Source organism: Pygocentrus nattereri, chromosome 11 (genome assembly GCF_015220715.1).
Source record: "Pygocentrus nattereri isolate fPygNat1 chromosome 11, fPygNat1.pri, whole genome shotgun sequence".
In the NCBI taxonomy this organism is placed as follows: Eukaryota; Metazoa; Chordata; class Actinopteri; order Characiformes; family Serrasalmidae; genus Pygocentrus; species Pygocentrus nattereri.
In genome coordinates, this window is record NC_051221.1 from 30,294,394 (window position 1) to 30,321,187 (window position 26,794).

Genomic DNA, 26,794 nt, shown 5'->3' on the forward strand with positions numbered 1-26,794 from the left:
TCATTTCAGTGAAATTTTATTATTAAGGCCTCATTTGGGTAGCATGACATATTTTGCCCACCAGATGGGGCTGCTTGGTTCATGAAAGAGAAAAGACAGTCTGCCATTTCATTTTGTTAAACAGGCTTCTAGCATTCTTTTTGTTTCAGTTTTGCAGAAATGTTGCTTTTCTCAGTGCATCTTGAAAGAGGTGAGGCTGATGTCACCCTTGATACGAATATAACTGATGTCCTCCACTCCCTGTCGGTTGGGGAACTCAATCGCCTGCCCATCGGGTAGTTTCACCTCAAATAGTTTTCCTGTGTGCTTAACTACAACCTGTGAATAGGGAAGGAAAAAAGATCAAATCTTACAGTTCATCTGCTGAGTTCAGACACTGGACAGTGTATGTTTTGTTATAGAAGCTCAATAGTTTAGAATACAAAAGGGAAACAGAGATGCTGTTTACTCTTTTGGTTTCTGTCATACTTTAAAAGTAGAGCCTGGTTGGAAAGGGTTGGGTGTGTCCCTTTGCTCCTGGTCCCAGAGATCACCAGACCGTGAATTACACACTAGCACCGGTGTGTCGGCATTATCATCATGGAAACGAGGGTTGAAGTGAAGAGCCAATTCACTGGAACTGGAACCCAGGTCAATCTGAAACCTTCAGAAAGGACAACGTTATGTCAGTTACTGATTAGCAAATTCCCTCCTAAATGTAATGCATTGTATCATTACTTTATTAGTTGAGTAGCATATTATATTACTCGATAACACTTTCATTTAACTTCTAAACACCAAGCACTAAATAAAATGTATAGGTCTTAAAAATATCTAAAGGAGCTTTATCTGCTGTGGGCTGTCTTTTTCCTTTATGATTACAAAATAATGGGGCTATTTTCATGTGCAAAATGACAGGCTGTGATGCAGATGCTATATTTGTTGACTTGGCTTTGTGAAAAGCTGATGCTGCTGTAAGGTTGTTTTGCTGATAGGCCCAGCTGTCATGTGTAGATATTTTTACTACTTGACGATGTAAAAGTAAACCTTGGTGCAAAACAAATGCAAATCGAATCAAAAAACTCCATGGGCTACTTTTCCAGACCCAGATTAGGCCTAAGCCTGGACTAAAATGTATTTTTAACGTTGATTCATCATTGACACTACAATTTAGTCTGAGTGTCCAGAAAACTGGCCCTATGATTTGACTTTAATATCAAAACACAGTGGTTAAAGATTTAAAGTAGGTTGGTTAACATAGTTTTCAGTCACTAGTGATGAAGCTTCCAAGGCTAACAATGCCTGGGTGGCTTGGAGAAGTGATGTAGCCATATAGAAGTACAGTTTTACTAACAGGCATTTAGTTTTAGCCTACCTTTGAGCATCAGCATGGATCTTCCCTTGGACTTTCAACTGGTCTCCAGCTCTAAGCAAAACATTCTTCATTTCAACCTCCTACAAACAAAATAGTGCAAATATAAACCATAGTAGTCAGTAGTTAAGTTAGGGAAGTTATTGAAACATCAGCATCTTATGGATCTGCACAAAGCACAACTTATTAATGAGAAAAAACTGACGAGATGCTAACTATACCATTTGCTGATCCTCTGGGAGCAAGTATAAGTGATCTGAATCTCTTCCACGCATTCACACAAATGTTATTCATTCCTTTAAATACTAGCAGATCCCTGGAGCAGTGATGCTGTCAAAACTTTTCAACGTTAAATACATACAAATGTCCACACATGATTAAAGAACTGAACGAGAACAAAGAAAAAGTGTGAATTCATTGATTGAATCATTCTGTTTTCATCTCTGCACTCAGTTAAATGAATTTGACCTACAAATGCCAGTATAATCTATTTAAAACCAGGAGCTTTTTATTACAAGTGTCTGTTCTAAATTCTATTTAGTCTAAATTCAATCATGGTTCTCTTTGATTTGCACACAAAGTATGAATAACACTGCGGTAAGAATAACGATGAGCAATCCTAGTGATGAGAAAAGCAGCTCACTATTCAACTGAGCACAATATAATGTAGCAGCTGAAATTTAAAATCTGACTTAGTTTACTGAACATGTGAATAAATAAGTGACTGCATGTATTTGGAATTTCAAGCAAAAGTAATTTTTTGTCATCCATTATTTACCTTTTCTTAAATATACATCACATTGATTGCTGCATTATATTTCAATGTTAAGACCTATGTGTAATTGAAGGCTTACGTTCCTAAATGCTGTCTATTCATTTGTAACAAGAACTGGTTTGAAAAGAATAAAAGCTTACAGATTAATTATTTTTTAATGAAAAAAGTGTCTTTTCTGATAAATGTGATATTATTCATAATATAGCATTGGTATGTTTTGTGTATGGGTAAAGCCCACTCCCAACAACTTGCATCATGAAACAAAATAAAACATATAAAAGTTGTATTTAATGTGTTTTAGAACACATTACTATGAAATGTGTACAATAGGAGCTTGCCTGTTTCAGGACCTGCATGGACTGTTCTTGCCATTCACAAACCCAATTCCAAAAAACTTGTGATAGTAAGTAAAATGTACTTTGACCTGAATTTAAACAAACAGAGTACAAATGTTTTATCTTATCAACTTCATTATTTTTGTAAAAATATGTTCATTCTGTAATTTATGCCTGCAACACGCTCCAAATAAGTTGAGACAGGGGCAATTTAAGACTGAGATCACTGAGAACATCTTAAATAGGTGATGCAATCATACTTGGCTATAAAAGGAAAAGCAAAGACCTTTGTGAGCAAGGATAGTTGAGGCTCGCCACTCAGCCAGTACTGTACTATGCACAGTAGAGGTATTTCACCCCCCTACTGTGCATAATATCATCAAATGGTGGCTTAAAAATGCAAATAAATGCCTGTGATCTTTGACCCCTCAGATGGCACTGCATTAAAAACCAGCATGCTTCTGCAACGGATACTACTGCATGTGCTCGGGAATACTTTGAAAAAACATTGTCAGTAAACACTGTACATCACTGCATCCACAAATACACATTAAGACTGTACTCTGCACACTGGCAGCCATATGTCAACAGCATCCAGAAAAAATGTCAGCATCTCTGAGCTCGGACTAATCTGAAATGGACTGATGCACAGCAGACATGTGTGTTGTGGTCTGATGAGTCAACCATTCAGACTGTTTATGGAAATAACAGACATTGTGTTGACTCTGTGTTACCAAAGAAGAAAAAGACCATCCAGATTGTTTCTAGCGTAAAGTTCAAAAGCCAAGGTCTATAATTTTTGTGGTGGGAGTAGAGTATTAGTGGGTAACTTGCACATTTGTAAAGGCACCATTAACACTGAAGACATTTTGGAGCAACATATGCTGCCTTTTAGGCACCATCCTTTTAGGGACATCCATGCTTATTTGAACATTACAAAAAGCCATGCTCTACATGTATTACAGCAGCATGTGTGTAATCAAAAAGTGAGGGTGTTTGAATCTGCCTGCAGTGCAAAAATGTCACTGAAAATGTGATCTCAGAATATGACAACAGTTGCACAGTTGAAGACCTGTATAATTGGATGAGTTGGTGCCTTCAGTCCCCAAATTTTTATGAAGTGCTGTTAAACTGTAACACACTGGTAAGCAAGTTCCTGTCTCAACCTCTTCAGAACGTTGCAGGTTGGCATATGCAGATATTTTGAAAAAACAATGGTATTTGTAAGGTAAAACACAAAATATTGTGTTTTTGTTTTGTGTTCAAAACCAGGTCAAACTGAATTTACTAATCACTGCTTTTTGTTTTTATTAGCCTTTTACATACTGTCCCAACTTTTTTGGAATGGGATTTGTATTTGTTCTTGCCTACAGATAGAAAATCAGATGGGTAGGTCATAGCGGCTAGTCTGCCACTTTGCAAAATCTAGGAATGCAATGACAAGTCTCACTCACAAATGGCTTTAAATTGGCTTAATGGCAAACACTGTAGAGGCACTGCTTTGCTTCAAGTCTTATTGGCAACAGGAATGCCCACCTAATGATAACACACAGCTGTGTGTTTTCTGCAGCCCCCTCCAAACAGGTGGTCGTACAGCATGCATACTCTGCATTCAACCAAGTTGCATGAGCAGTGAGGGAAGAGTATGTTTCAAACCAAATGTACAGAGATCCTAGTGAAAGCATAATTATATACCATCCATATCATGTTGGTCTAGTCGTTGGCTCAAGCTGGGATGCCTCCACAGAGGCTATTTTTAATCCCAGAATAGCCTATTATTGTGATTACAGTCTCCTCCCACCCAAGGAGCTGGCAGCCTCCACCAACATATCTAACCAGTGCACCCATTTACAGCAGCTATACTGATGTTGGGCCCAAGCAAGCAAATGCCAAACCCAACAAGGACAGATTCTTCTATGAAAACGAAGCTTCAAGTGGTACCTTACCAAGACAAAAGGACAGCGTAGAGTCTGGGTCTTGGCTGAACAATCTTCTCAAAAATTCCTGTTAAAATATCCTAGCAATGTAAACCTCTACAGGAAAGCTCTGATGAAAATACACAATAGAAACCATTAAAAGTTTCTGCTGGTCCTTGTTGGTTGTTAAATAATCACTATTGGCATTGTGTGTTTTCCTGATGGGTTTGATATCACAGTGTAAATGAGTCTAACAGTTCAGCAGGCCTTCTGCTTCCAGATGCCTTTGATGGTTTTGTAATGGGATCTAAAGGTCTCCTACAGGAAACTAGTGATCTCTCATGGCCCAACCATTATGTCAACTCCAATTAGAAAGCAAAATCATCCTATTTTAATCCTAATTGTTCTACTGGTCTTTTTTTTCAGCAGGGAGAGTGGACTGGTGTTTAGTCTGGTACTAAGCTGAGGTATTTCAGATGACCAAAAACGGCTAACGTCGCTCTCTCTTCCCAGAATATGTTTAATCTCTCTTCGTCATATATGAATTTAAGGGTAACTGCTTCTTCGTGTCACATATATTTCACACGGTATCCTCCATTAGTTTGAAAGGACGGGTGGGCTGTCTGGGGGCGCTCGCTCACTCTCTCCCTGCTCATGCCATCCCGCCGTTAACCGAGAGAAGCTCTATGAGAGAGGAAAGCTGTAAACACAGCAGGGCGGCTGCGCCTTAACTAGGACAATAAAGCGGTTTCCCCATCAATGCACTAACAATGAACTTAGCCGAAATGGTCGCGATAAAGCTGCTTTGCCTGTTGTGCGCCTTGGAATCCACTCAAGGTAAGTGTGAACGAGGTGTTGTTTGAGAACAAACGTGTTTTTTTAACCCGAGATAAATCAGGATAACGTTAAGGGGAGATGAGGAGACGCAGCTGGCGCGACCAACACCGTTAGGTTAGCTAGCTAACTGGCTAGCGAGCGGACGAGCTAAACGCCGAATTTAATTATAAATCTTTTATGTCTGTAAATACTTGCTTTCGGCATTATGAGCGATGAAAACAGACACTGGTGTCCGTATGGCATTCAGCATATTGAAAAATATTTGCTGTAAGCTAGCTGTCGCTCAGTGTTTTGGCAGTCGGTTGCTGCTGGCTTGCTGACATGCTAGCGGAGTTAGCTTTAGCGAGGTTTCTCACTGAGCCGCATTAGCCGATAAGACTCGGCTAGCGTCGTCTAAAATGGACACAGAGCCGCTAGCCCGCTATGGCTACGGTTAGCAAATTAACCTATATGGCCAGTTAGCTGCTACACCACTCATTGTTATAACGTTGCCTCAATTTCTCAACATGTGCATTTGTCAACTTGGATGAGGCCGCTGTATGCCACTGTAACCTGCTAAATAAACGTTTAGCTAACCGAAAGCGAGACAGTTTTATTAGCCGAAGTGTCAGTGTTATTAGGCTAAACGTCGACCGCTAGCTAGGCTACCTAACTAACTCACACATCGATTGAGGGGAAATATCTGTATTTAACTTGGGCGAAAGGATAATTCATTGTTCATAACATTTAACGCCGTTTTGTTTTCGCTCACCGACGTTTCAGGCTGTATTAACAGGTTAAATGTTAGCCGTGCAGAGTCCGTTTGTTTGCAGTAGGCTGACAACAACTGATGTAGTAGCGACCCGATATTTTATTGTTTTCTTCGCGGAGCTTAGCTGAAGCCTGAAGGATGTGTGACAGTAAACAACTAGGCCTTTGTGCTTTAAAGACTTAGTTAATCGTCATCTGTTTACGCGACAGTATTCATTTCCTTTCCCTTAAGATTACATTTTAATCGGATATGAAGTATAATGGAAAGTGTCAGCGACGAGCCCAGTAATGGCTTAATTTGCCTCCCCGAATTCAGCACCATTAGTCATTTTTCCTGTTTATATGCAGCCGAGCTAGTACATCAACACTGACCTACCTTGAAGAGTCAAATAAAATTATGCAGTGTGTCTTCTCTTCTCTACTTCTTATACATGGGATATGTTAAATTATTAAGTTGGACTTCAGTGAAATCCATAGCGCTTTGGCACGGTCAAGTGATTTTCATATTTTTCTACAGGCTTTCTTTTGCTGAAAATGTGCTGTACGTTTCAGCAGATCAGTAAATTCAAGTTCAGCCCAAATTCACGTTCATATTGATATGCTGTAGTGCATTTTGGCTTCTCGGAATCCCTCTCTGAGCAAAAGGAGTTGCTTGTGTCCTTTACAATAAACCCCTGAATTAGCTGATAGGGTTACTTATAAGGATAAATTGCTGAATGCACCTTTTTACACCCAAAGTGTACAAAAACGATCAGTGATGTGGAAATGACTCCAGTGAGAGATTGTACATGGGCGTACCAGATATTGTCTGAGGCACCTTTCAGTGTTAAGGAGCAGGGTTTAGAATTAACACTTGCCCAACAGCTTTAAAAACAGTTGTCCAGTTTACTCTGAAATTCAGCAAAATATGCTGTATCTTCCAAATGATTTATATGAAGTTCTAAATAGTGATTGAGTGAATCTAAAACTAGATCAAACAAAACCAAGTTATGCTTTTTTCATATATAATACAGCATGTTTTACACTTCAAGTTAGTAAAATCTGTCTAGTTCAGCTTCATTTTTAGTGTGTGTAAAGTGGCACCCAGAGCCATTGTGTTTTGGGGTTTTTTTTGTTTATTTAAAAAACAATCATTTTATACTGTGTTTAATATTAGTTTAAGACCCAGTATGACTGACTGCTCTGATTAGTTTGGCTGCCAGTTATTAAGGGTCTAATGAGTTCAATCCAGCACTGAAAAAACATTGTATCAAATTTTGAAACTGTCATATATGCTTCTCAGTCTGTTTTGTGCCTTTTTCTATTGTCATCTTTCATGGAAACAGTAACTTCATTATTGCTTAGTGTCAGACTCTTTGTGTAGGTTTGTGACATTTCAATTTTGGTTCACTAGGTTGGACACTAGGTTTTTGTTTATTGTTCATAGTTTGGTTGCACTTTCATGCTAATTTTCAATGTTTTGTTTTTAAAATAAACGTTCTATTTTATGTGCTAAACAAAGCTCTGTAGTATACAACAAGAAATATAGTAATAAAAATGTAATTGAATCTTAACTGCAGAATCAAAACTCAGTGTACACTTGTGGATATATTCACAGCTGATATTTTTTTCTGTGTGTAAAATAACAGTTTCTGTGTTGTGAACACAGTTTCAAGTTGCTCTAGCGTGGTGTTTAGAATGAGGCTTGTTTGCAGCATCCACATTACTTAGTTTTTACTAGCAGAGCATAACGCGTGTAGTGGTGAGGCACCATTTAGTAAAAGTAGTGGTTTAAATTTAATGGTAACTAAGGTCTTGGATGCAAACCTATTATTTTGAGTTAAAAGTAACTTTAAAAAAACAAACCTAAACATCTAACTTTAATTCAGAGGGAAATATAAATGGTTGTAAGTTGATGTACTGTCAGATATATTAGTAGCAAGGCCAAGTTTGCCTTGTTGGGTTAATTATTGAAAATGCTATAACTTAGTAAAAGAGTATCACTTCTACAGAATATTATTTATTAGCACTTACGCTACACTTCAGACAGATTAATCCATGTTCTTCCCTGAAACCAAGACTATAGCGATGTGTAAAGCACCTGATTGTGGACAGATGCATTTAAAAAGAACAAAGGAGAGTGAATACTTATTCATAATAGCCATTATCTGTTATATAACTCAGACTAGTTACACCCCAAATTGCTTCACATATTGTGATTGCACATCAATGGGCAGTCCATGTGACATGAAAGTAGTACTATCTATATCATCTGTACATCATCTGAATAATCTCTGCAAGGAGTGGGCAGTATGGTATTATTATTATTATTATTATTATTGTTAGTAGTAGTGTGATACTGCCATACTGTGCTTTTCTGAGTATATTGCACCTATCATCAGTACATCTGGGACACTTAATAACTGCATGCATCATAAAGATTAAGACCGTTTATAGAGAACCTGTGAATAGCAACAACCAGAGTACAAAGACTGCATGGTAACAAGTAATCGATTGGATGAACCAACGATTTGATTTTTCTCCTGTTTCTTAAATAGTCTATTTTTTTAAAATATTTATGGTTTTGCTCATATTTGCAGCAAAGATATGTGAGTGCTAAGAATGTGTTTGAGCAGGCAGATGTGGCTTAGCTTTGTTGCTCACTAGGCTAACTATTTTAGCTGATGTTAGCTAGAAACAGTAAAAATTTAGCTGTAGTTTTAGGACACCTCTAGTGAGGTGTTTCTATTTTGTTCTGTCACTCATCCATGTCAGAATGTATGTCCCTGTTTGCTGGTGAGTTTTGTTTGTTACCAGCCTTTGAGAAGCTAAATGTGGTGATCTATGTTAAGAGTCACTCAAGTGTTGTGATGATATAGTTTTGATATAAGAACACAATTCTCAGACATTGATTATGATATTAAATTAAATTTCTGTACTGGAATAAAAAAAAAACGACACCCCAAAACTCTCAGTGGGATGCTACCCTTGTGTCAGTGTTAGCTCTGTGCCCTGTGGTTTGCAGTTAAATTATATATGCCGACAAATGCTGACACCATCCAATCTTTATTGTTTCTTATACAGGTTACTATGGCAACCCTTTGAACAAATACATTCGCCACTACGAAGGTCTGTCCTATGACACAGATTTTGTGCACAACAACCACCAGAGAGCCAAACGAGCTCTCTCTCACGAGGACCGGTTCCTTCATCTGGACTTCCATGCTCATGGAAGGTGTGAATTTTTGACTGTCCCACTTGAAGAAAGAAAACCGACTTTTCAAGCATAAGAAGTACTGTGTACTATTAAACTAACAGCAAATTGATAAGTACTTTGGGAGTTTTAAATGTACTTTAGAACTTTCTATCCAGAAGATTGTTATGGCACAATTTCATGCAGATAGAAAGAAATAAAATGGCATCTCCTCCATTCGAATTGTTACAGTAGAACTAATTTAGGAATACAATGCCAGAATGACTTACTGAATATCTTAAACTGTGCTATTAGTTTGCCATTTCTAAACATTTATTTTCAGTATCGCCTTAGTAAGTCATAACTGATGATTCTTTAGCTCAGGATCAGTGACACTTGATGCACTGGAATCAGTCTCATACACAGTTTTATTCACAGATTTAAAAGGGTTATAATATAAGAAAAAAGCAGTTTAGATGAGCTCTTTAATGGCCTTTGCAGAACCAGAACCATGCATCTGCTCCCAGGATGGAAGGAAGGACATAAACAAATGAACGGACAAATCATCTGTCCCTTAAAGCAACATTTACATTTACAGCATTTAGCAGACGCTCTTATCCAGAGCATTATCCAAAGTGCTTTATCAATCTAGAGAAAGTATCTTTGCTAGCCACCAATAGCTTAGAGAAAAGACAGTCCAGAGCTCAGGTACTGCTAGAAACAAAATGTCACTGTGGACACCAAGAGAAAATGGAACAGAGTAGAACACAGAATTCAATGCAATACAATTACAATAAAATACATAGCACTATGAGCTACACAACCTCTTAACTTTGTTGTTAAATAATAATACAGGAAAAGATTACATATGGTGTTTTTGCAACTTATCTTTGATAAGAACACTTCCTTTGCCAATAGGTTCCTCAGAAGGTTCTGAAGCTTTGTCACCTTATAACTGTTTGCTCATTTTGGATTTTCATTACAGGCATTTCAACCTGAGAATGAGGAGAGACACCAAGCTGTTCTCTGACGATTTTAAGCTGGAAGTGTCTGGAGAAGAAATCAGCTATGACACCTCACATATCTATACAGGGGAACTATATGGTGAGAGAGTTAAGCTTAAAAGCTCTTTTAATTTTGTCATATTTGTGTTTGAGCAATTACAGCAGGCTGAGCGTCACATTAGGGAGACTGAGCATTTTTCACATTAAGAACAAGTGGAATTTGAGAGATGGACAAGTCTTTTCCTCTCACTTGCAGGCGAACAGGGTAGCCTGACTCATGGCTCTGTGGTCGATGGCAAGTTTGAAGGGTTCATTAAGACACATCGTGGGACTTATTATGTGGAGCCCACTGAAAGATATTTGGAGGACAAAAATGTGCCGTTCCACTCTGTCATCTACCATGAAGATGATATCAGTGAGCATATTCATCCTATATAAGTAAGCATGCAGTAAATTCTAAAATATGTGAACATTTTCATATATTCCTTTGTCTTGCCTCTTAGACTACCCTCATAAGTATGGACCTGAGGGTGGTTGCGCAGACCACTCAGTCTTTGAGAGGATGAAGAAATATCAGGCTTCTGCTATAGAAGAGCCAACCAAGGTCAGTCGCAGTCATATATCTGAGTACTGTTCAATAACCTTACTGCTGGTCTGAAACATCACATTACTCTTTTCATTGGCTTAGAACACTACTTTTACAGCACTCAAAAGCTTTAGTGTGGAGAACTCAACAAAAAAGCTCAGAGCCTTATTTTTCTGTGGTTTTTTTTTCCCTTTATATTTTTTCAAAATATCCGGTGTTTGAACCAGAGTTTCATTAGTACATTTTATTTTATGCAGTGTTTAAATTCAGACATGTTGAAATATTCAGTTACAAGTTCAGAATGCTGGAATTATTCTGATGCTGAAGTGCCTGTAGTGAAACTCATTTCACTTTCAGATAACTAAGACCTGCTGGTTCATTGTAGATTCTGCTTTTCTGTTAGCTTAACAGTGTTAGGTTGAAAATGTGTGCAGTAGGCCAGGTTTTACAGATAAAACTGAGCAGTTAAATGTCTTATCCTTGCATATTGCACTGATTGTTGATGTTATGTGGGAAGCAATTTCAAAAAGATGCTGTAGACGGTTTCACATGCCTTGGAGGTGCTCCAAGGTTGGCAGAGCTGTTATGCAGCAGGGAAGGGACCTGTAAAAAGGGGAACTGGTTTTGATTGACATTAAGCACATTTAAGAAGATAAATAGAGGGAAACGAGTACCTCTTGATTGTGCTGCAAGCTTTCGAAGAGGCTGTCTGTCTTGTAGTGGTTTCATAATCTGTATGTGAACTGGTTTTGGGTGGTCTCACTTCCATTTTAAGCATTTTAATGATTGTCTGTTGTTGAACGATAAAGGAGAAAAAGAAGTAAAATATACTGACCTGAGAAATAATTTATCATAACAACTAATTTAACAATTAATTTAAATAAATCTCAATGATTTACAGGAAATAAATGTAGTGTCAGAGAAGGAGCCATCAGACAGCCATCTTTTACAGAGGAAAAAGAGAATGACTCAGGTGGAGAAGAACACTTGTCAGCTCTTCATCCAGACAGACCACCTCTTCTTCAAATATTACAAGACCAGAGAGGCTGTCATTGCTCAGGTAATAAGACTGCTAAGGTTTAAGCCACTAATCTCATGACCATACACGTTACACGTCACAGTTTCATTTCTAAGCTTCTCAGCTGTTACGCTAGTATGACTGGTTGGCATACCTTACATACCTTCTAGATAAATATTTGTGGTCATTGAATTTTTTATCCCATTATTTTCTCAGATTTCCAGCCATGTTAAGGCAATTGATGCAATCTACCAGGGTACAGATTTTCTAGGTATCCGCAACATTAGCTTCATGGTGAAGAGGATAAGGGTGAGTTGAGAAGGGTTTTTCTCTCTGATGCTTTCAGCCTAAAGCTAAATGAACTGAACTGAATTCACTGCTGTATCTTAATTATTTTAAACTGGCTTTAGAAATTGTAGTTCTGAACTTATTTTATTTAGCATATATAAACAAATACATTTTCTTCTGTGCAACATTATTGAAGAGCTGTCTGTTTTCTTCTTAGATCAACACCACTAGCGATGAGAGGGACCGGTCTAACCCTTTCCGTTTTGCTAATATTGGCGTTGAGAAGTTTCTGGAGCTAAACTCTGAGCAGAACCATGATGATTACTGCTTAGCTTATGTCTTCACTGACAGAGACTTTGATGATGGCGTACTGGGACTGGCCTGGGTCGGAGCGCCTTCAGGTACACATCACTTTTTTTAATGGGTAAAAATATTCCTGGGAAGTCTATACTTAAAAACCAAGGTTTCAGTTTTTTACTGATGATTTAATGGATATGTGAGCACAACTCTCCCCAGTAATCTGGTGGTTATTGTGGCTTCTCAGGGAGCTCTGGTGGTATCTGTGAGAAGAGTAAGCTGTATTCTGATGGAAAGAGAAAATCGCTGAACACTGGAATTATAACTGTTCAGAACTACGGGTCCCATGTGCCCCCGAAAGTTTCACACATCACTTTTGCTCATGAAGTGGGTCACAACTTTGGCTCTCCGGTAAGTTTGGACGCCATCAATATTTACACGGATGTGTGAACAAATTTAAGGTAAAACAAAATTATGGTAGTTTTTTTTTCCACACTTTTACATACACCTTTGTTGGAATGCATCAGTACCAATACTGGTATCATGTGTTGGTTCGGTACCGTGCTCATTTACTCGTAGTAAACAAACACAGTTATTGATGCTCTGCTTACATGCAGAAATGTCACTGACTCTGTGACAGTCGGACACAGTCGAACTTGACAGTCACTTTAAACATTCCTTCTTGACAGAATTCCTGCCAGAAATACATTGTGTGACTTTAGCCTGTTTTAAACACACAAGTAACAGCTGCTTCCCCAGTAAGGGTGGAGACATATAGGCTAGCTAAGCTAAGGCAAAAAAAAAGTTGACATTTGCTACCAAAATCCATATATACAACTTTACTTCGGTTGATTAGAATGGCAAGAGATAAACGTAAATAGTGTTTTTTTTCCTTGTAAAATAGGCTGTAGAGTACTGTCCTGTTGTGCACATCACTGCCTGCTTTTAGCTTCATTGTGCAGTGTTAGCGGCTCTGCTGATCCTCTTCCCTCAGTTTTTGGTGCACAGCTTGATATTTTGAATGAAGCAGCTTCATTTGAAATTGTTAATGGACAGAGCTGTCTGTAGGACTGCTATACACGCAGCATGAATGGAGCGTTTTAGTAAGAGTATAAATCATAGGCTTTGTCTGTACACAACGGTGTACAGTGTAAATGACCAAAGAACAAGATTTCTGAAATTGCGCAGTGTTTGGCTTCAGAGGACATTCAACTACAGCACAACCAGCCAAAAAAAAAGACTCTGGATAGACATAAAACTCCACACATGGGCTCCTCAGATGCGTTAGCCCCAGATGTGATTCCTGCTGTCGCTTAGCTACAGAGAGACACAACAGCAAAACTACAGCTGTTCAAATAAACTCTGTGGCTTTGCAAGTACTAAAAAATGTTTTTACACTTGTTCTCAGTCTGAAAAGAATCATATAGATGCATCCTTGTTCCTCTGCTCCTTTGGTATTACAATAAACTGCCTCACCCTAGATGAAACTAGAAAAAGCATTACTTACATAATTGTCTCCCTAATGCTCTTAAAAGGTTGCCACACAAACGCAACTGGTATTTCTTTTTCCATAAACAGATTTTTTTCTCTTTTTTTGGTTAATTTCAAGAAAAAAGTCTGGTTGTTGCCAGCCTGTACTGTGTCACGCAGATGGACATGGTGTCCTGAGCATTATTAATTCACTGATGTTCATCACTTATGAAGCAGTCACTTGTCACTTTCCTTGTGAATTCTCTATCATTGTGTCCATCCACCCAACTTGCAGCTCATTTCCAAGATTACATCCAAATATTTTATCTCAATTAAACAAGGGTAAATAATAATAAGTAATATTGTCATAATCGTAAAAGTCACGGGCGTTGATTTAAATTTTGTCCTTTTCTTATTAGCATGACTCAGGCCCTGAGTGCACTCCTGGAGAGTCAAAAAGCCAGGATAAGAAGGAAAAAGGCAACTACATCATGTACGCTAGAGCCACTTCAGGAGACAAGCTCAACAACAACAAGTTCTCAGTGTGCAGCATTCGAAACATCAGCCAGGTGCTGGAGAAAAAGAGAGGCAACTGCTTCGTGGGTAGGTCTTTGAAACATTTAATATTATTCCAGATTATTCTTCATCCTTGTCTGATGGCTTATGATAAAGGATCTGCTTTGACACCTTTTGTAGTGTATGTTATGTCAGATAGCACGTCATTCTGAATACAGCAGGTTCAGCATAGCTATTGTCAATGTTATGGAGGGACAGTATCATCTAGTTTAAAAGCAACTCCTCCGTCTTCAGTGAAGTGGGATTTGTCAGGCGTTTTCAGCAATTGTGTCAAATATGAATGCAGAAGGATCACAGCTTTCCTGCAGTGTGATTTATGCTGGTGTAATGCACAGATTTGTGACGCATTGAGTCCTTCTTAAATAACTCTTTCAAGTGCTCAACAGTCAGGCTCTCTCATTGCTTAAACACGGGACTCAACAAAGAGCTATCTTTGTAACTGAGCTGAATGCATCTCTTCATCGTGTGTGTGTGTGTGTGTGTGTGTGTGTGTGTGTGTGTGTGCGCGCGCGTACGTGCTTGCATTTGTGTGCATTATAACAGAGTCTGGGCAGCCGATCTGTGGTAACGGCCTGGTGGAGCCTGGAGAGGAGTGTGACTGTGGCTATAGTGACCAGTGCAGAGACCAGTGCTGCTACGATGCTAACCAACCAGACAACAAGAAGTGCAAACTCAAACCCAACAAAGTCTGCAGGTATGCTCTCATGTTTGCTGTTTATGTATATGTCTGTAATAATAAAGATCAGCAGTGGTGACTTTTAGTGGTTGAATACAGTTAACATGACATGAAAAATAAATGAATTCAATTTGTAAGTCTGTTGACAGAAAAAGATTTCCATCATGTACATATGGAATGCATTTTACAAACCAGGATTGGGTTCACCGGTTAGCCACAAGTTTGTTTGTGTGTAAATCCCTCAGTTGATATCAGACACTTTCAGACCCAGACCATCGTTTTCCTAAACTAATTTGTTACCACCAAATCATAAGCCAAGGCTCATCTAGTAACAGGCTTGAAATAATTACAATTACAGTTAGAACTGCAACTCCGAAAGCAACTTTTTTTTATTTATTAGATTTTATTTAGCAAAGTAAATGATTTGACTGTGCTTTTGGAAAAAGGTTGCCCGTAGAACTTGCATGCATCATTGCTCAGCACAAACACTGCATGTGTGAATGGCTAACACTTGCCAGCTGTAGCAGTCACACTGCCACCTCACTCATGTCTCAGAGGTAGTATGTGTGAAACAGGCCGCAAACTCTTAGATTTCTTCTTCACATATGTTGAGTTGATTGTTTTCCATTTAACAGCAACAATCTCAGAAAGCTGCTGTGGATGGTTTCATATGCTTTGGACATTTCCAAGGTTAGCAAGGCTGTTAAGTAGCAAGTGAGGGACTGGTAATAGAGGGACCTGGCTTTTACTGACATTAGGCATATGTAATACACAGAAGTAAAACCGTACTTCTTGATAATGTTACAAGCTTTGAAATAGGCTGTCTTTTGATGATGCTTGTTTAAACAATAAATGGGAGATGGCATGAGAGAACTTTGGCTTGGTATAAACATTTTGGATGAAAAACACACAGTTTTTACTTTATTTAACACTAGTTTGTTTCAAACTTGGTTTAAGTTCAGTTGCACCACCATGCTATATCTTAACTAATACAAACTGATGTGTATGTCAAAACACTTTTTTTGCTTTAACTTGGTTACAATAAGTTCAGAACCAATCAGTAAACATTGATTGGTTCTGAGGGGGGGGGGATCCTGTATAGAACAGAATGCTGTGTACACACTTACGTTTTACAGTTGAACTGAATACTTTTAGCCATTGTTTGTTTGTTTTAAATAATCGTTTATGACAAGCAAGTGTGAATGTACAACTTTATAAAAAAATGGTTTCCAGCCATTTTTTGACGATTCAACACCTGCTAAAGTCCATGCTATCCATGCAAGCATTGTCATGATTACAACTGAAAGTAAAACCACAGATAATGTTCCCAGCCTTATCCACGAAAGTAATGTTAGCAAATAGCGTGCGGTGTAACTGGTTTCGATATAGTAATGTGTAAACCTGAAGTTGGTGTAGACAAATCCGTTATATCTAGTCTATATTTGAGCAAACAGTTGGTGCAAATGACCCATAGCTTTTCAACTCTGGTCCTCTAAAGGATAGTTTATATTACAGCTTGGACACACTTGATTCAACTAATTTATTTATTACCATTTTAATGTAAGTGTGTTAGAGCAGGGAAATCACTAAACAGTGTTGGCCACTTGTCCTCCAGGAATTGAGTTGAGCCCTGCTGTCTTTGTTAAAGGCAGTGCAAATGCTAAAAACTCCACATTTTGTGCCACTTAGTCCCAGCCAGGGCCCATGCTGCACTCCAGAATGTACATACAAGAGTCATAATGAGAAGTGTCGGGAGGAGTCGGAGTGTGCCCACCCTGGCACGTGTAATGGAGCCTCAGCCCAGTGCCCTACATCAGAACCCAAAGCCAACTTCACTGCTTGCCATGGAGAAACCCAAGTCTGCCTTAATGGGGTAAGTATGGTAGCGCTGGGGAACTTGAATATGATGGCATTGCACGTTGTAAAAGCTGACCTTGAAGATGTCCAATGGTGTCTAACAGATTTCCCCTTTCTCTTTGGTTTTTTTTGTCTTTTTTGTCCTCTCTTTCTCACTTTCTCACAGGGATGTTCTGGCTCAATCTGTGAGAAATATGGACTGGAGGTGTGCACCTGTGCTAGTGTTGATGGGAAGGATGAGACAGAACTGTGCCATGTCTGCTGCATGGAGAAAAGTCAGTACCCTGAGTCGCTAAGCTTATTTCAGATTGTAATACTTTGTTTCGTTTGCTGGTGTCATCATATAAGCATTTTGCACTTAAATTGTCAAGGCATTTGATCTACATTTCTTGCTCCATTTTGTACTTGCTCTGTGAGATGGATTTTTTTTTTCCCATGTTAAAAAAAAACACGCCTACGCAGCAGTAGGCAGGCTCGTGCTGTCTTTAAGAAAAGCCAGTGAAGTACCATCATTCTGGGAATCACTCTTGAGTCTTCTCTGCTTCACACAGTGAACCCCAGCACCTGCAGCAGTACAGGCTCTGAGCGCCTGGCCCGATTCTTCAATAAGAAGGTGACCACGCTGCAGGCTGGCTCTCCCTGCAATGACTTCAAGGGTTACTGTGATGTGTTCATGAAGTGCAGGCTGGTGGATGCTGATGGGCCTCTGGCCAGATTAAAGAAAGCCATCTTCAATCCTGAGCTCTATGAGAACATTGCTGAGTGGATAGTGGTAAGTGTCCTGACTGCAGTTTCAGATGCCAGTGGCGTTTTTGTATTAAGTATCTTACTTTTGGAACACAACTATTTCACCACCTTGGTTTGAAATATTTTCAGCTAAATTTGATAATTTTTGGAATTTCTGTAATGTGCACTATATTGCCAAATATATATATATATATATATATATATATATATATATATATTGCCCGGAGCGGTGGGCAGCCCTATCCACGGCGCCTGGGGAGCAGTTGGGGGTTAGGTGTCTTGTTCAGTCATGGACTGTCGGCCCTGGGGATCGAACCGGCAACCTTCCGGTCACAGGGCCAGCTCCCTAACCTCCAGCCCACGACTGCCCCAAACGCCACATGAAGTTTGGAGGTCTGTAGAGATTGACTCTGCAGAAAGTTGGCGACCTCTGTGCACTATGCGCCTCAGCACTCGCTGACCTCGCACGGTCATTTTACATGGCCTACCACTTTGTGGCCGATGTCGTTCCCAATCGCTTCCACTTTGTTATAACACCACTGACAGTTGACTGTTGAATATTTAATAGCGAGGAAATTTGACGACTGGACTTGTTGCACAGGTACGAGCCATTCAGGCCCTGTACAAACAAAGCTGGAGTTTCGTTCGCATAGCCGGCAGTAAGTCAGACTCGTTCCCAGTGAGAGTTGGACTCCGTCATGGCTGCCCTTTATCACCAATTCTATTCATAATTTTTATTTCGCTGGATCGGTTTGCAGCCGAGTGCGAAGCGGCCGGGATGAGAATCAGTACTTCTAAATCCGAGACCATGGTTCTCAGGTGGAAAAGGGTGGAGAGCCCTCTCTGGGTCGGGGATAGGCTCTTGCCTCAAGTGGAGGAGTTCAAGTATCTCGGGGTCTTGTTCACGAGTGATGGTACAAGGGGGCGGGAGATTGACAGGCGGATTGGTGCTGGGTCAGCAGTGATGCGGGCTCTTTACCAGTCTGTTGTGGTAAAGAAAGAGCTGAGCCATAGGGCAAGGCTCTCGATTTACCGGTCGATCTACGTTCCCACCCTCACCCATGGTCATGAGCTTTGGGTAATGACCGAAAGAATAAGATCGCGAATACAAGCGGCCGAAATGAGTTTCCTCCGCAGGGTGTCTGGACTCTCCCTTAGAGATAGGGTGAGTAATTCGGTCATCTGGGAGGGACTCGGAGTAGAGCCGCTGCTTCTTCACATCGAGAGGAGCCAGCTGAGGTGGTCCGGGCATCTGACATCAGTGATTTGGATGGGTGAATGAATACTTTTGGCAATATAGTGTATTTTGTTAGTATTTGAATGAAGGCAATTTTGAAACGTATTTAGACATATTTTCATTTCATTAAGTCATTCATAGTGGTTTGGTCTTTGATACATTTGTAGAGAAAAAAAAATTTGTTTTTTTTTTTTTTTTTTTGTTTTTTTTTTTTACAGTGGTGGTAATGGGTCTCGAGCATATTGATGTCTATAATGCAAATATAACCATTTTAATTGTTATCCAAAACCACTAGTGAAAATACACATCTTCAGGTTTTTATATGTAACATTGATAAATCTAAAGTTATCACCATTTGTGATGAATCTAAAAGAATGCATTTTCAGTCTGTCTAACACCGTGCATCTACCTCTCCGCCATGAATGGATTGTTAATGCAGCAGTGTTTCAGGCATAAGCCACCATATTTGTAGCTTATTTCATGTCATGTAATGACTTTCTGTGAGGGAACTCTGTGAGGTATTAAATACTTTACATTTCTCGTTAAGGTCACCACCACTGTTAACAGTTTTGCCTCTGCATGTTTTATAATTGAGACTATCATGTCAGATCTTTCTGAAAGTGTTTATACATATATATATAATTATGAATGATTTTTTTATATGTGTAAATTATTTCTTAAATGGTGTAATTCCAGACATTTCGAATTTTTATCTGTAGGTTTGTGTCTCTGAGTGTGTGTGTTAATGTATATCTGTATGTCTGCAGGCTCACTGGTGGGCAGTGTTGTTGATGGGCATTGCTTTGATCATGCTCATGGCTGGATTCATCAAGATTTGCAGTGTGCACACACCCAGTAGTAACCCCAAACTACCCCCTCCTAAACCTCTACCAGGTAATTTTAATCATCTCTTTACAGCATGTCATTGCTGTCTGGGGGGAAAATATCTAATTTTATCATTTATTTAGTTAGTACAGGATTAGAAAATGCCAACTGGCCTTCATATTGTGTGAAAATGTCCGTGAATGGAGTTATATAAATATTATTTAAAAATTACTTGGGAAAAAATCTTGTTCTGTTTACTTCCTTTTTAATTGGAAAAAAAATTCTCCTGTATAGTTACCATCTTGCAGAGAGTGTTTTGTCGCTACATGGAAGTTCTGTTTGTGTTGCATACATTCCAAGTTGATTATTTATTTGTCAGTGTGTCAAAGTGCTGTTGAAAGTACTCCATATTCCATTGGAAGAGCTGGAAGCTCTGTTCATTTAGTATATTATTAGGATCTGAAGGATAACTGATCTTGTGTCTTACTCAGTTGATTAATAAAATTCAAGCTGTCTATAGAAGACGTGTATCTCCTTCCCCCTTCCTCAGGCACTCTGAAGAGGAGGCGAGCTCAGCATGCTAGCCAACAGCAGCAGCATCATCATCAACATCACAATCAGAACCAGCACCCTCATGCCCATGGCCATCAGAACCAACGTCCATCTCAGCGCCAGCCACAGCCCCAGCGCCACCACCGGCAGCCTAGAGAGAACTACCAGATGGGCCAGATGAGACGCTGAGAGCACTGGAAATCCCAGCAAATCTATACCACCACTACCACTCCCCTCCCAGTGCCTGCCTACAGTGGGATAACAGTCACTTAAGTTTTCACTACTTCACAGCCAGATGTGGAGAATTCTAGTTTTAACGCACCTGGAAAACGCAAATTCTATTCCAGTTTTCAAGAATTCTGAAATCCTTAACTATGTGCAGTTGCAGAACTCCAGTTTGATTTGATCTGGATTTGCTCCTTCTGGCTGTAGAACAAGGCTTTACTCCAAAGAATCCAACTGGACCAGCACATGGAATCATCACTACACTCCCAATCTAGTATTGCATCAACTTTTTAACAGCTGTATGCCACAGCTACATGCTACAAATGAACAGTGTAAGATCAGTGTAGTCTTTTTAAAGCAGCCTTTGTCGGTAGTCATGTGTACAACAGGAATCGTTTACAATATTATGTCCAGCAGTCCCTAGAGGAACCTGGACTAGTTCATTATGCTTCCGTTCACCCTACAGTCTTTTTACTGAGCCACTAGATGATAGGAAATAGCTCTGCTCTGTTCAGAGGACTAAGTTTAAACTGCATGGATGTCTCTGGTTTCTGTACCGGAAATCTCAGCAGGGACGAAAAAATGAAAAACATCTCAGACTTTTCTCTTTTGCCCTTGGAAAAAAGTCCTATGAACAGCAGACAAAAATTGAAGCTTTCACTCATGAAGTAGTCTTATTTTTTCTTGTTTTCCTCCCTGATTCATACCCTTACTGTTGGCATGTTGAAAGAGTGCCAGGTTTTCAAGGACCAGGCATAGAAACAGCATCAACGGTATCAACTTTTTCCTCTCTTTTTATTTGACTTTCAATTAACATTGACGCACATGGTTTAAGATGAAAGCATCTTTTTAATGCCATCAATGCCAGGAAGTGAGGCAAACCTCATCTATATATTTGCAGCGTGGTTCCAATACAACATATTTTTCAATCAAGCATAGGGATCAAGCCTGATGTCTTCATGCAACTGCCTACTGCGCCACTGTACAGAATTACAACTGTAAAGAGAAAAAAAATAACTGTATTATATGTGAGAACAAAAGTATTTCTTCTACCGTTGGGAACAGAAATAAATTGCCGTTTTGATCAATATTCTCAGGACTCAGACTCAAATGAAGGGACTGTACTGATGAGTGAGGATGAAGGGATTTAACAGACACGAGAGATGAGGGAGAATAGGATGGTCCAGTCTTGGTCGAGCTGACTGTTCGACTTTCCCCTGTGCTTTTTTTTTTTTTTCCTTTGCTTTCTGTTTGTTTAGATTTATTAATATTAATAATAATAAATAGCGTTGTTTTGTGGAGAGGTGCACATAGCTAGCACAAAACTCCAGTCTGGAAGAGAATTACCCTCACATTTCACATTCTTAGTACTTGTAATGTAAGTGATTCAACTTTTCTACTTTGCTTAAAATCTAGGGGATCATTGTCACTGCACCAATTTAATGCACACACCCAGAGAACACATATATTAGAATGTGCATGCCGTGAATACTCTAGCAGAGATATTAGTCCATCAAAGCTACCTGTGTATGTCAATCTATATGAAGAAGATATGAAGAAGTTTTGATTAATCATTGACACTTTTCATTGAAGGTCCATCCATTGCTCATCCCTTGGGGGGGGGTACTTGTGTACTTAAGCTGTAACCTTTTGTTTTTGCTACTTCAAAAGCAGAAGAAAAAAAACACTCTTCTCAAGCCCCTATAGATTAATCAGTGACTTCAATGAAATACCATCAGTTACAATGTGACTGACACAGAGGTGACAACTACTTTACAACATGTCACATGTATTACCATTAGTCTTACTTGAAGCAGCATATTTCCAGAACCCATGTGTCATAAAGGCTAATGCCTAATGTAACTGAAATACTAATATCACCAAATAATACTAAAAAATACATGTTGGTAGGGACAAGGTTTAAGGACACAAAGTATAGTTTAATGTACACTACATCACACTATGGTTTTAAATTGAATACACTACATTGAGCTATAAATAAGCTGATTTTCCAACACTCAAAATACACACACAAGGTTAAAAGCATTTATCAGTTTACCTCCAGATTCTTTTAGGCAAGGAAATAGTTCAAGTATGCTCAAGTATGCTTAAAAGAAGGCTCAGATTTCTGTTGTGGTGATATAAATAATTTTCTGCTTAGTGCGCTGTGAATACTGGAGAAAAGAGCTAACATACATTCATGACCGAGTTTACTTATTGTTTTTTAGTTAAAATAGTTTACTTCAATCCTCTGTGGAAATGATTGGCCTGACCTGTTTGTCCTAACAATGTACTTTTTACAAGTTGTGAAGCTAATCAAGGACCACTTTACATGCATCAGGCAACCATTTGTCATAGTCTGTTTGAGTAGACTCGTCAAAGTGGAGTTTACAGTGGCCTTAATCATTCTACTAAAACTGAATGATTAGGTTTTATAATGCTATCACAAAAGTGAGTCGAGTTGTCCTTTCAGTCAAAGCCCCATGAAATGCCTGATGCTGTACCACTACGTTTACATCAATCCAACCACTGCCATCTCCGCAAAGGCTCACCATGTTTCTGAAGCCATGCTATGAAGTGGCAGGACAGGTGTACAGAAGTCTTGGGCATTTCAGAGACTGGTAGCAGAGATGGCACTGTTTGACCTCAGGGCTGTAATCTCTCACTTTCAGAATGAGAGAGCCTCATCACAACAAAGTTTCATTTTCATTTCCACTACCATTTCCATTGGAAACGAGGGTTGTAGTATGGTCAGGTTTTTTAATGACCTTGCTTCCATTGTTAAGGGGTTCATAGGTATACTGAGGTATACCTCTGAACTCTGGTTCAGTTGTATTTTTTGTTGTTTTAAAATGCATTGAAACTGCTACATGAAGTGACTGGACTCTGCTTTGTGAGATCTTGGTGTCAAAGGGTCATGGTGCAGCTAAGATGCCATCATTAAAGCTGTTCTATTGACAAAGCTGTAAACTTCCTCCATTGTAAACTATGTACAGTTCCTGTAACATTTCTTTTAAATTTGAAGATAAATATGAGATTTTGATACTTGTATGTCTATTTTTTTCCCCTCTTAATTTTTGAGAACTTGCCCAATCAAGATTGAAATGTGACCATATAGTGACATTTTCTCTCATTTCTGAAAAATGTTAGTTTTTTTTTTTGTTTGTTTTGTTTTGTTTTGTTTTGTCATCGTTATTTTTATCAGAATTTGTGCTTATAGAAAGTTATTTTCTCTTCATGGCAGTCAATGATCAAAATATTTCAATGCGATGAAGTGCATAGGCTTTTTTTTTCTCAGTCTGTTTAGCCTGTGGTGTGAAGTGGATAGAGGGGGAAAGACCTGCCTGTATCTCACATCTCTTTTATTTTTTTATTTTGGGTTTTGTTTTGCTTTTTTTATTTGTGTAGTCTTGGTGAATCTTTATAGAAAAAAAAATGTGCACTGAAAATGTCCGAAGTGAGTCAAAACGTTGTAGGTGATATAGGCCGAAAGATCACAAAAGCTAGGAAAAAAAAACTACTGTCTGTTAATGTTAACTGTGTTTTATACAGTACCTAAATTTTTGTTCACTTTGAACATTTTTACTTAACATTTCAAAACGTATTGTGCAAAGAGATGTAATTTTTTGGAGTACTTGAAATGCATTAATAAAAAGGCTCAATTGAAAACGTGTAACAAATATTTCTTTTGATACTTTGGAATCACCGGCTTTCACATTTACTTTTATTTTTCAGCAGCTTCCTAATAGCATGTCCAAGTCACTGATTCTTGTTCTTGTGTTGACAATGAACAAACTCTTGCTCTTCTGAGGGTTTAAGATGTACAATGTCTCCTCCTTGACCACAGAACCATGTCCTGAAAACAAAGGAATAATGGAGCTGAGATGAAAGCTGTAGTAATATATCCAAGCATTAACACAATGTTTTTTTCTGTTACTTGGTGGCACTTTCTTTACATTATTTAAAATGCCACCGATTTATCTGGATAAGAGTTGCAGTGATGGTAAAGTGTCACTAGAGGGAGTTTTACACACGAGTGTTCTGTTATGGTCTTGTAACTGCACATCCACAATGCAACCACACTCCCACTCACTTTTCCTGGCTCTCCCCGTATTTGAGCCGTATCCTTGCCACTCTGAGTTCTGTGTCCTTCCCGCACATGCTTGTGACACATCTCCACCAACTGGTTATAGTCCCCTCTTTCTCCCAGCGCAGCCTCAAAGCTTGCAGTTTGCCCAACTCTGATCCCACCGCAACCAGGGACGAGTATGTTGTATTTTCAACATGTTCTTGGGTCCTAAAAACATTACAGAAGTTCATTTTTTGGAGTCAACCAGAAAAAAAGTAAAATGGTTCATTTGGGGGAAAAATAGCTTTTCAGAAGTGTAGTAGTGCAGCTGCAGTATTCAGTTCTCTGTACACATTCACACTCGGTGCTACATATGCAAGTTGTCGTTGACACGTGCCACTGCATTTATTAATGACATTGATTTTCAATGTACTCACTGTTGATGAGTGGCATGTGCTGTGTTATATAATAAGCTGTGGCGCTAGAGTCAGGAATGCTGGCTGTACGTGGCAACCCACTATTGACTTGTCTTAGAGCAGTGATCACAGAGCTACCGCTGTACCTAGAAGCTGATCTGACCCAGCTAGACACCCCTAGTGGGAGGCCAGTGTGAACTGCGTGAAATCTATGACCGTACAAGACCTGTAACCGAGTCATTAAATCAACAAATACAAAATTGCCATCATAATTTCTTTGTGACAGTTTAATAAAAAAAAAAAATTAATGTTACAAAGCGCAACTTAGACATGAGACCTGCAGAGTGTCCATGAAGATAAAAGCACTGCTGTGTGCAGGAGTACTCACAAAGTAACAGGCCTGTAGGTGCTCTTGCCATTGGTTCCAGTAATAGAAATGGAGGCGTAGACTTTAACAGGCTCAATCAGGTTGAGCAACAGGACTTTGATCTGATAGTGGTACACTGCATGGACATTAAAAAAGAAAGACTGTAAGAAATGCAGGAACAGGAAATAACTCCTAACAACAGCATCATCAAAGAATCCACTGGCATGTGAATCTTCATACAACTTAAAGTTAAAAATACAGTTACATAAAAAAATGATGGTTTGATTAAATCAGGGGTGGAAAAAGGGAAACTACTTAAGTGAAAGTATGAATACTATGGCAAAATCTTTCTTGGTTAAGTTATGGAGCCAAATATTGGAAGTATATAAAATTAAACATAGCCAAGTATATAAAAGTAAAAAAACACATAGAATTAGATCATAAGAGATTTTGCTTTTGTTTTTTTAATAACAGAAGTAAGTTAAATCATGGGCGAAAACTTATGCTATACATCATTGTCTCCTAAGCCTGGTCCTGGAGTAGCCCCGGCCCTGTGTATTTCACTGTTTTCCCTGCTCCCAGCACACCTGCAAAGTTGTGTGCAGTTTCATTTTACATGTATCATTTTGTATGAATTTGATTGGATGTTAAAATAAAAACAAATAACATTAAATGCACAGAGGCTTAATTGATTGGTGAGAGAACTAAAGAGAAATCCGGACTTTGTGATATGAAACAAGTTCTGAAAAAGACCTAAATGAAAAAGTAAAAAGTATGTGCGTCTCTTGGAAATGTAATTGAGAGAGTACAAGTATTCCAAGTATTCAGTTTACTCAATATCGAGTATTCAGAATTCAATTACAGTGACTACAGTATTTTCCACCCAGGATTGAACCAGAGAATCACATTTAATGGTGAAATCCAGTCTAAGGTAATACTGGTTGAGGTGACCCCCACAAAGGGCAGTGCTAACACACTAACCTTTAAATGGTGTTTGGGAACCAGTTTTCAGATAGAAGCCTTTTTTGTTTTTGTTGTGGACCCTTCTAACATTGTAGCCCAGAGTATTACAGCGATTCTTTTTGCAGTCCAGACAGAGACCTCTGTCAAACGCAGCACTGTCTCGACATTGGTAGGCTGTCATCTGTTGATCCGTGTGCAACAGGGAGTCGGTGAAGAGGTGGACAGCTCGCTGGTGAGCACATTTTATGGTCTTTGGTAAACCTGTTGACAATTGATGTTACATTATCAGTGCCTGTATCTCACCATTACATTTTCTGTACATTTCCAGGCCACGGAAAAGCCACTGGAAATTATAAGTGCTGGAAAAGTCATGGAATTACTTGGACTTTTCCCCATGCGGTTCATCATTTCATCACATCTGAAGAGTCTAGATCGCAAAAAAGCACAGAGACCCCAGACTAAGACTTTACTAGTGTGTAGTTAAC

At 39.0% G+C, this 26,794-nt stretch overlaps 3 protein-coding genes across 5 annotated transcripts in view; 1 reads left to right on the forward strand and 2 right to left on the reverse strand.

Moving 5' to 3' along the window:
- On the reverse strand, positions 1-6,362 carry LOC108428397 (galectin-2-like). 3 transcript variants are annotated; one of them, XM_037542524.1, is made up of 5 exons: positions 5,966-6,011; positions 4,408-4,465; positions 1,355-1,434; positions 469-643; positions 1-318 (listed from the first exon to the last, which is right to left on the reverse strand). In XM_037542524.1, exons 3-5 carry the CDS (start codon positions 1,423-1,425, stop codon positions 172-174), a joined length of 393 nt encoding a protein of 130 aa, XP_037398421.1. In that variant the 5' UTR covers positions 1,426-1,434; positions 4,408-4,465; positions 5,966-6,011; the 3' UTR covers positions 1-171. The 3 variants fall into 3 exon arrangements, with proteins under 3 accessions (XP_037398421.1, XP_037398422.1, XP_017554838.1); XM_037542525.1 differs by lacking the exons at positions 4,408-4,465; positions 5,966-6,011 and adding an exon at positions 6,341-6,362; XM_017699349.2 differs by lacking the exon at positions 4,408-4,465 and having other exon boundaries at positions 5,966-6,062.
- On the forward strand, positions 4,811-24,167 carry LOC108428395 (disintegrin and metalloproteinase domain-containing protein 10-like). Its single transcript, XM_017699345.2, has 16 exons — positions 4,811-5,214; positions 9,028-9,178; positions 10,122-10,240; positions 10,397-10,555; positions 10,644-10,744; positions 11,628-11,786; positions 11,961-12,053; positions 12,250-12,433; positions 12,577-12,740; positions 14,219-14,402; positions 14,919-15,069; positions 16,741-16,924; positions 17,075-17,183; positions 17,460-17,680; positions 19,660-19,786; positions 20,268-24,167. Exons 1-16 carry the CDS (start codon positions 5,148-5,150, stop codon positions 20,456-20,458), a joined length of 2,364 nt encoding a protein of 787 aa, XP_017554834.1. The 5' UTR covers positions 4,811-5,147; the 3' UTR covers positions 20,459-24,167.
- The window catches only part of LOC108428396 (hepatic triacylglycerol lipase), a 15,903-nt gene continuing 12,769 nt past the window's right edge, over positions 23,661-26,794 (reverse strand). The window contains exons 6-9 of the mRNA XM_017699347.2: positions 26,328-26,570; positions 25,368-25,482; positions 24,588-24,791; positions 23,661-24,350 (exon numbers count right to left, since the gene is read on the reverse strand). Coding sequence (XP_017554836.1) covers positions 24,254-24,350; positions 24,588-24,791; positions 25,368-25,482; positions 26,328-26,570 — 659 coding nt within the window. The 3' untranslated portion in view covers positions 23,661-24,253. The remainder of the gene's footprint in view (positions 24,351-24,587; positions 24,792-25,367; positions 25,483-26,327; positions 26,571-26,794) is intronic.